Source organism: Streptopelia decaocto, assembly GCF_964273445.1.
Source record: "Streptopelia decaocto genome assembly, chromosome: 12".
Taxonomy (NCBI): Eukaryota; Metazoa; Chordata; class Aves; order Columbiformes; family Columbidae; genus Streptopelia; species Streptopelia decaocto.
In genome coordinates this window covers 8641456-8650333 of record NC_138667.1, presented here as the reverse complement: position 1 = coordinate 8650333, position 8878 = coordinate 8641456, and the positions used below count along the sequence as shown (strand labels likewise).

Genomic DNA, 8878 nt, shown 5'->3' with positions numbered 1-8878 from the left:
AGGGGACCACACAGTAAACACTTCAGGTTTTCCACCGATGGAGGACTTGTATACAGTGCGATATTAGAAACAGAGGCCAATGTAAATAAGCAACCTGACCTTTATTTGTAATTTATAAATAGAACCAGAACGTATTTTAATTTTACTGACTTCCTTTATAAACAGATAATGCATTTTTATGGCTTGTTCTGATGTATAACTAGCACATTTAATTTTAGATCTTCATTTACTTCCTGGGTTACACTACAACCAGAAGCAGAAATTCTAAAATACTTTGGAAAAGCTTTGCTTTTATAGTATTTTTGGCATAATCAAAGCCAAGAAATGCTAGAATGCTTTAGAAAAGTATACTCACATTGCTCAGCTGTAGCATTTTGGTTAACATTTCAGAATTCATAGGCCACACCTAGAATAAAAAGCAATAGGCTAAACTAAAGTGAAGGAAATTTTAGGGGGAGTGTTAAAGAAGTCTTCCTAGCAGTAAATTAGACACTTGACTGCCTAATCTAGGATTACCACAAATGTTTAAAAAAAACAGATGAATCCATCGTGAATAGATCAAAATATACTAGAAGCAGTGGGTTTGTCTGGCTGATCTCAGTCTCCCTCCACCCCTATTTTCTACAAACACAATAGCATAACAACTAAGAATAGTTTCAGATAATTAGTTCTAACTTGTACTCCAGGTACAGCATCAGTCTTGCTCATCCCAAAAATCCTACTGCTTTTCAAAATCATTCCCTCCAAAAAAAACAGATACAATCAAACAGACTCTAGCGCTCTCTCAGTTGTTTTGTCTGTGAGTTTCTACTTCTCTAAGTTTGCAATGATTCTCATCTAGTTATCCTGAGTCCATCCCCACACAAACACATTCTCACTCTGAACCAATTTCTATTGCCTCTGCTTTTTCTGGTACTGGAGAGCCACAGAATGGTTCAGTGTAAGAGACTGGGATACTGGGGGTTAAGCGGACCCAGGTATAAATTCAAGAGTTTAAAAAGCTGCTTTTCAACATGTGCTAGTGAAATGCAACACGCTTTGCTTTTCAGGAGGATATCTGTAGCTCTGGAGTAAAAGCTAAAATAACAATTTAAAGTGAAAATATTATGATCTTAATAGGATGTGCATGCTCTTTCTCAGCAACTTACTGTATTTTGTTATCTCCCTCAGTCAAAAAAAAAAAAAAAAAAGAAAAGAAAGAAAAAAAGGCAATAAGCCATATGCAGTTGTTTATGTATGAAATCCAACACAGAGAAAACATTTGCACTACAGAACAGATAAGATAATTGGAAATGAAAATGCAAGATAAGGTGTTTGACAGGGTGGAGGGAAGCCGCACAGCTGGGGAAAAACCATCCCCATGACTACTGGTCTTTTCTCCTCCCTGCTCATTGCTGTTCGCCTCTCCTTGGATTCCAGAGCTTGTTTTATTCCTCAGCAGCCTTTCTACAGCCTGGTGAATTCAGTCACAGTTGGAAATTGTGGAACTGTGGTTTGTTTCAGAAAAAGAAAGGAGAGATTAAGTATCACTTTAGAAGGAGATGGCTTCGCTTTGCATTCTTTTATACACAAAGGAGATGTGTTTGCTGGCTTTGTAATTCACTCAAAAAGGAAAAAGAAAAATTGTTCAAGGCGGCGTGGATATGACTTGAATTTTTCATCAGGTAAGAAGTCAGAAAATCTATAAGATTGTGCCAAAAGTTTCCAAAATATAACTTTCCAAGGATTGTTATATTCTGTACGTCTCATATTTAAAATTGAATTAAAAGTTTCCTCCAGATTTTATCCATGCAATCAATACTTTGGAACTTATTAAACAGACAGTATTTTCAACCAAAATATTTACCGGTCACTTTGGAGGGATGGGACTATGCATCTAAGATAGGTAAGAAAATACTTCAGAAAGAAAGCCTTTTAAAACCTCATTTTACTTTAGAACATGCTTTTCAATTTCTTTTGCTTATGGATGATTCAATAATGTTTCTGCATCTAGAGGAATGAAAAAACTAGGTTAAGTGGGTTATCATTTCTTACAATGTTAAACTCTTACTATGATAAAGAATCTTTTTCAAAATGCATGGATGAGAAAGTGAAGTAATTACTTCTCTTGTTAAACACTTCAATTCTAACATCAGCTCTAGCTGCGGTTCAAGGATACTGACTGCTAATATTTATTAGCTTAAAAAATGCCATTATGTATTACAATATAGTTCAACATGCTGTAGTAAGTACTAGTGTGACATAGTTTTCTCATGATATGAATACTCCAGATGTTTAAACAAGACAGGTGTAATTGTTTTATTGCCAGGGAAATGTTTAAATTGCCTTGCAGAATGACACATACTAATGACTACACTTTTTGACTCACAGTACAAACCAAACCGTGAAAAGAAATTAATCTTTTTCCTGAAAGAAGGACAGGGTCGATGATCAATGTGCCTAAAGCTAATGTAGTGAGTGAACTCATCAGAAGGTCAGTACAGAGACTTTTCCTTCACGGTGGGAAGTGCCAAAGGAGCTCTACAACGCACACTGAATTCTTGGGAGAGGGCATTCAGCATTCTCTATCAAACTGTGTTGTGCAGCCATGGATAAATAACTGAGCATAGCAAATAGTGCATAAAATATGACAAACCTGGCTCAGCCCCATGTCCTTTGAGTCCCCACAGCTTCTCTTGCTAACATAAAAAGCAGGGAAGAGCAGAGCTTGTCTTTGAAGGCATCCTGCTTCCAAGCCAGATCCCCTGCCAGCTCCTGATCTTTTCTCCAAGGGCAGGGCTCAGATCTGTGCAAGCTGGGTGAATACCACAGACAGGGCAAAGAAACACATCAGCCAGACTTCAGACCCTTACACATCTAAAGTGGCAGTAAAGGTCATCAGAGCAACATTTACCACCACTTGCTCTCTTGTCCTTCTAGCACACACATCCTTCTGTGTGATAAATCCAGCCAGGCAATTGCCGCTGCTCCAGGGAAAAGTAGTTTACAGTGCTTTCCAGGAAATACGTTGCCTGAAGGTGCTGTTGCCCAGCCACATCATCAGTTTATGCTGACTGTGCCAGCTATAGAATCCCTTCCATTTCCCGTGGACTCCTTAGAAGCAGAGTTTTTGCAGGGTGCATAGCTCTTGTTCCTGCTCTCCAGGAGTAGGGACACCTGCGAGGGACTGCAAAGTCTGAGTCACCAGACCTCAATAGTTTTGGCAGCGCGATTGTGTGAGGTTCTATGCCGTTCCCTCAGTGAAGCTGTGCCCAAGCCAGCTAGGTTATTTAGGAAGACTAAAGGTCTTATGTTGGCTCCTTACCACAAATTAAGGCATACTTGGAACATCAGTCACATAAATCTCCAGCCACTTCTCATTCCAAAATGACTACACTAGTTGAAAAGTATATTTTAATCAGAATGAGAGTGGTAATAGATCCATTTGTTCGGGTGCTTCAGGTTAACAAATGTCATGAGAAGTATTGGGATAAAGCAGTCCAGGACATACCTCTAGCTGGAATATTCTTTGAGTGCTTGGGGGCAAAGAGTCACAGAATTATAGTTCCCAGTTTAACCTTAGATTTGACATTTAATCTTGTGCAAGCAACCAAACATTTTTTATTCCTTTGTGATTAAATAACAGCGATCATTTAACTAAAAAGGTTGACAAATCTACACATAAAGAGATTATTTCCAGTAATAATAAAACATACTTCTTTTTGTGTATCCTCTTTAACTTTCCACCCTTTCTTGACCCTCCTCTCTCCACAGGCTCGCAACACCATGGTATTTACTACTGGTGGTGAAGAATGAGCACCTTCCAGCTAGTATTCCAATAATTCCTATGTCAGAAAGGAAATAAGGTGAGTTAGAGTTGCGTTTTGAAAAGTGTATGTATAGAACATACTTATCCATCTTTAATTTGAAAAGTAACTCCTTACAGCCTTGTTTTTTCCTTTCACAGGTTGCAAACAACCACTTTCTGGCCAGAAATCTGGTGAGCCTTTGATTTAAGATTCACTTTTTAAACTCAGTGATAAATTCAAACCCATCAAGATTTTCTGCAGAACCTGTTTCTTCCCATTAATATTAGTTTCATAACAACAGAGTTGTACTACTATCAGATTTTTACTTGACAACTGTTTAAGTTAGAACTGAAAGAAAAATCAACTCTGTGTCTCTCGAGTACCTGTTATATTTAACTACAGAACATTTTGGGGCTACCATTTGTCAAACTCATACAACAGTGAATAGTGTGTAGGGAGATGATATAATCTGTGACAAGTACAGATATTGGAATAATTGTGTGTATACTAAGATGTGATCTTTGTTTGGTTTACATTTTTCTCAGATTAGATTGAGGAAAAAGGATGTGCTACCTGTGACACATAAGCAGAACAGGAAACTTCCTTAAAGATGTCATTCATGGAGGGGTTGAATATCACGGAACCTGAAGCACACCTCATTTTGATTAAGCCAGAGGGATTTGGTGTATTAGCTCACATTGTTTTGTAGTTCTAGGGAAAAACATAAGTGTGATGTCTAAGCTAGCAATGTGATGGCAGGGCCCAATTATTCATTGTTCTGATAACAAAAAACAAACAAAAAACATCCACAAAACAAACAAACAAAAATATTATTCTTGTTGGAATTCCTTAACTTTGCTAAATCTTTGGCTGAAACAGATCTTAAAATATTTTATTTTGAAAAGCAACATTTATCTGCAGTTGGTAAAGGAGAATTTGTATGAAAATGTTCATACAATTTTAATCAAAGATATCGCTGCTATCTCTTATACATCATGGTCAGTTACAGTTCTCTAACACTGTCAGTGCAGAACCTCAGAAAAGTAGCACCAACCTCAATTCATGTATATACAAACCCACTAATAACCACTGGCTTTTCCTTTCAGGATTTCTCAGCGCTATAATTAATTATATTAGACTTGCTCAAAACTTCAAGGAACCAACGACAAACATAGACCTATAGTACTCATTGCCTTGGAAAGCTCCGTACAAAGTACCTTCTAAATAATACCAGTTTTTGTCCCATAGGCTGCGAGATGCTTCATGATGGATAAAGCCATTCAGCATCCCAGTGAGATTCTGCCTAACCAAACTCTCTCTAACAGTAGCTATTCTCAGTTTTTGAACTTTGATACCTGCCAGCCTTCCTTCCTTGCAGAATTCTTGCTTATTACAGCCTACACATTAGTTACAATAGTAGGGCTTTTCGGAAACCTTTGTCTGATTATTATAATAAAGAGACAGAAAGAAGCTCAAAATGTTACCAACATTTTGATTGCCAACCTCTCTTTATCAGATATCTTGATCTGTATCATGTGTATTCCTGTCACAGTTGCATATACCTTAATGGACTACTGGATATTTGGGGAAGCTATGTGTAAAATGAGTTCTTTCGTACAAAGTATATCTGTCACAGTCTCCATTTTCTCACTCGTACTGATTGCTATCGAGAGGTATCAGTTAATTGTGAACCCACGTGGCTGGAAGCCTAATATTTCTCATGCTTACTGGGGAATTCTTTTCATCTGGGGGTTTTCCCTCATAATATCCTTTCCTTTTTTAATATTTCACCAGTTAACTGATGAACCCTTCAAACATCTAGCTTTCCATAGCGATTTCTACAAGAACAAGGTTGCTTGCATTGAAGCTTGGCCGTCAGTTACAGAACGACTGGTTTTTACCACTAGTCTGCTGTTTTTCCAGTACTGCTTCCCACTGGCGTTTATTTTTATCTGCTATCTCAGGATATTTGTATGTCTTCGAAGGAGACATGGTAAAATAGACAGGATGAGAGAGAGTGAGAACAGACTGAGTGAAAACAAAAGGATTAATATGATGTTGATATCAATTGTTGCGACTTTTGCAGCTTGCTGGTTGCCCCTCAACATATTCAATGTGGTTTTTGACTGGAACTATGAGGCACTAATGAGCTGTAATCATAATTTAACATTTACAATATGCCACCTTGTGGCCATGATCTCCACGTGTATCAATCCCATCTTTTATGGATTTCTCAACAAGAATTTTCAGAAGGATTTGATAGTATTAGTTCACCAATGCAGATGCTCAGCATCACAAGAGGAATATGAAAATATTGCCCTTTCAAATCTGCAAACTGATGCATCTAAGGGATCTCTGAAATTAAATAATCCCCCTATAGACATCTAAAATAATCCCATAGCAGTTTCCATAATTTTGTATTTTATTGCAGATTACCTCTTTCTGTAGGTCTTGATCACGTTACCACCGAGTTTAGAGGAAACCTGTGCCATTCAGTTCAGCAAAACCAGGATTATGCTACCGTAGATATACCTTAACAGGTTCTTTATTACGGTATTCATGCTAATAAACCACTTCCAAGAGTCCTAAAGGTCAATAATAATGAATTACAAAGAGTATTAGCTTCTTTTTTAATCCACAATTTCCAAATCACTGGCATACTACCTTAGCACCAATAAAAATATTTCCATTTTAGCCACTGATGTGGTTGTCCTTCCTAAGCACCTGGCTTCATGCAAGTAAACCATGAATACTATGGTATTCCTAACTTCATCAGCCTTTTCACAGACTGTTTTCTGGCCTTTTAATTTTCAAATCCTACCCTGTTCCCACCTCTGGTTAATCTACACGACAGGTAGTTCACACTGTAAGAAAAGCTCCCGAAGGTATCCTAAGCCTCCACCATCTTCGGTTCAGCCCCAGCATGCAGTTTGCTTTGGCTTAGTATCAGTTCAGCCTAGAAATTGTATTTTAACAAGGGAAAAGGCTAGAGTTGGATTTTTTTTCTTAATGAGCACTAATACAGGCCCCATTTGATATACTGCAAATTCCACTCTGATGCTGTTCAAGATGGAACATGTATTTAGCATTTCTCCTAAAAGCATTGTATTCTACTCCAAACCACCTGTATAGATCATTGCTTTCTCTGTTACCACCGTTACTCGTACTGAAAACAGACCTTTTAGAACCTCCATTATCAAACACACTGTGAATTTAAAATACATTTTGGTTTAGATACTTATCCAGATTATAGGTTTCTCTTCTAGTAGAAAATTACTTTTGTGTGTTAATTTCAAAAATATGTTTCTCCACATTTTTGCACTAGCAAGAAACCACACTTAAGGCAGATGTGATAATTTCTGTTGGACTATGTTTGAAAACAGCTTTTGTAACACAGTGGATAGAAGTCCAAAGGTATAATACTGAACAGAACTTTCCTCAGACTAAAACACATTGAAAAGCACCATCCAGATTCTTCATCAATACTACAATACCAACATAAATAATCAGTTAAAATTGGGCTGTTTAAATACAATACTTAGAACAGTTTAGTTCAACAACCCACCACCTAAGAAGTAAACTTGACTTCTTTTGTTCAAGTTTAATATAATTAACTACCTGTATTGCTAAAGCTCCCTCACTTTTATTTTTGAGTTCCAAAAACTAGCCTTGTTCTGACACTTGTATATAAAATTCCTTGTGATTTAGCCTCTAGCTTTAGCAATTTACCGATGTCTCACTTAAGCACAAAGAATTAATATTCTGATTACAATCAGCTCCTTGATGATTCAGCTATAATGAAACTTACCTTAAGGCCATAAAATTCTCTTGGATAAAGACCATCATTTTCTGCAATCATACTGTTCTTAAAGGATTCTGTCAGGTCACAGTTCTCGTTTGCTACAGCATTAGTGCAAACTGTCTGCACTACTCTCCTCATCAGAGGAGCTCTGTGAGAGGAGCCTCACAAGCTCTTGCAGATACGCTGGGCTGTTAAGTGCTTCCTGATTCACACCGAGCAAAAAGACTCATGGAAATCTATTAGGGTCTGATCCCATCGAAGTCATGAGGGCAGCGCTACTCACAAGAGCAAGGATGGCAGAATTAGTGACACGGTAATCAAGTACGGATTAGTTTTGGCATGAATTAGTATATTTATTTTCCTAATTAGATCAAACATAATGCATGTAGAGTGCATAAATAACCACAACTTAAACACCTGCCTCATGCATCACAGAAGGAAAAACAGGAGACTGCTAAATACCTAGTAAAGGTTAATGATCAGACAGCTGAGTATTAATTATTGCCATAACTCCCACCCTCAGTTACTGGGCTCCCTTTATTGCTGATACACACCATCTGCTTGACCAGAACAACAGATAGAAAGCGGTAACTTATAGTCAATGATACTGCTGATGTATGGTGCATGGTCAGAGTAGCACATTACATTCACAATATACTCTAACTTACTAATATTAGACGCAATAGTTCAGGTTACTCTCAGTTCTCATCATGGTAAATATCTCAGGCAGTATTTAGTGTTTGAATCAGGCCCAGCTGAGATTTCCATGTGTGAATTTGGCCTAAGTAGCTCCCATACCAGTATTCCCATCCCATGGGCATGCCCAAGTGTGCTTAGTTTTATAGCAGAGGTGGTTTTAGTATCAGGCCCCAAGTGGTTTAAATACAGCCACAAAATGAATGCTAATCCAAATGATGTGGTCAGTGGGCCAGCAGAAACTCTTCTGACCTTATGAGAAGGCCAGGGATGCTGATGGCTGGTCTCGTTTTACTGTCCCTCTCTACAAGTGCTTGGGCAGTGCACTTCTGTGGTACTAAACAGCTAAAAGGAAAAATAAAAAGTCGCTGTTGCTTTTTGTCATATCAATTGCACCAATTGTCTACTCCTGACATCCTGATCAGAGTTGAGCAATCAATTTTTCCAGTCTGAATCTTGGTATAAGAGGGTTCTTTGTTACCAGGTGGAAGCTCTCTGAGCGGTGAGACTGCTTCAGAATCTAATGTGAATAATAATAATAATACTTGTACCTTGATTTCTTCTTGTCATTTCTTCCCTACACTTTCATTTG

The 8878-nt window shown here is 37.8% G+C and overlaps 1 protein-coding gene across 1 annotated transcript; it reads left to right on the top strand.

The window, feature by feature from the left end:
- Positions 1-4840: 4840 nt before the first annotated feature.
- On the top strand, positions 4841-6176 carry LOC309445126 (neuropeptide Y receptor type 6-like; the record flags this gene model as incomplete). Its single annotated transcript, XM_082063602.1, has 1 exon — positions 4841-6176. The coding sequence occupies exon 1, from the start codon at positions 5052-5054 to the stop codon at positions 6174-6176; it is 1125 nt and encodes a 374-aa protein (XP_081919728.1). The 5' UTR covers positions 4841-5051.
- Positions 6177-8878: the final 2702 nt, after the last annotated feature.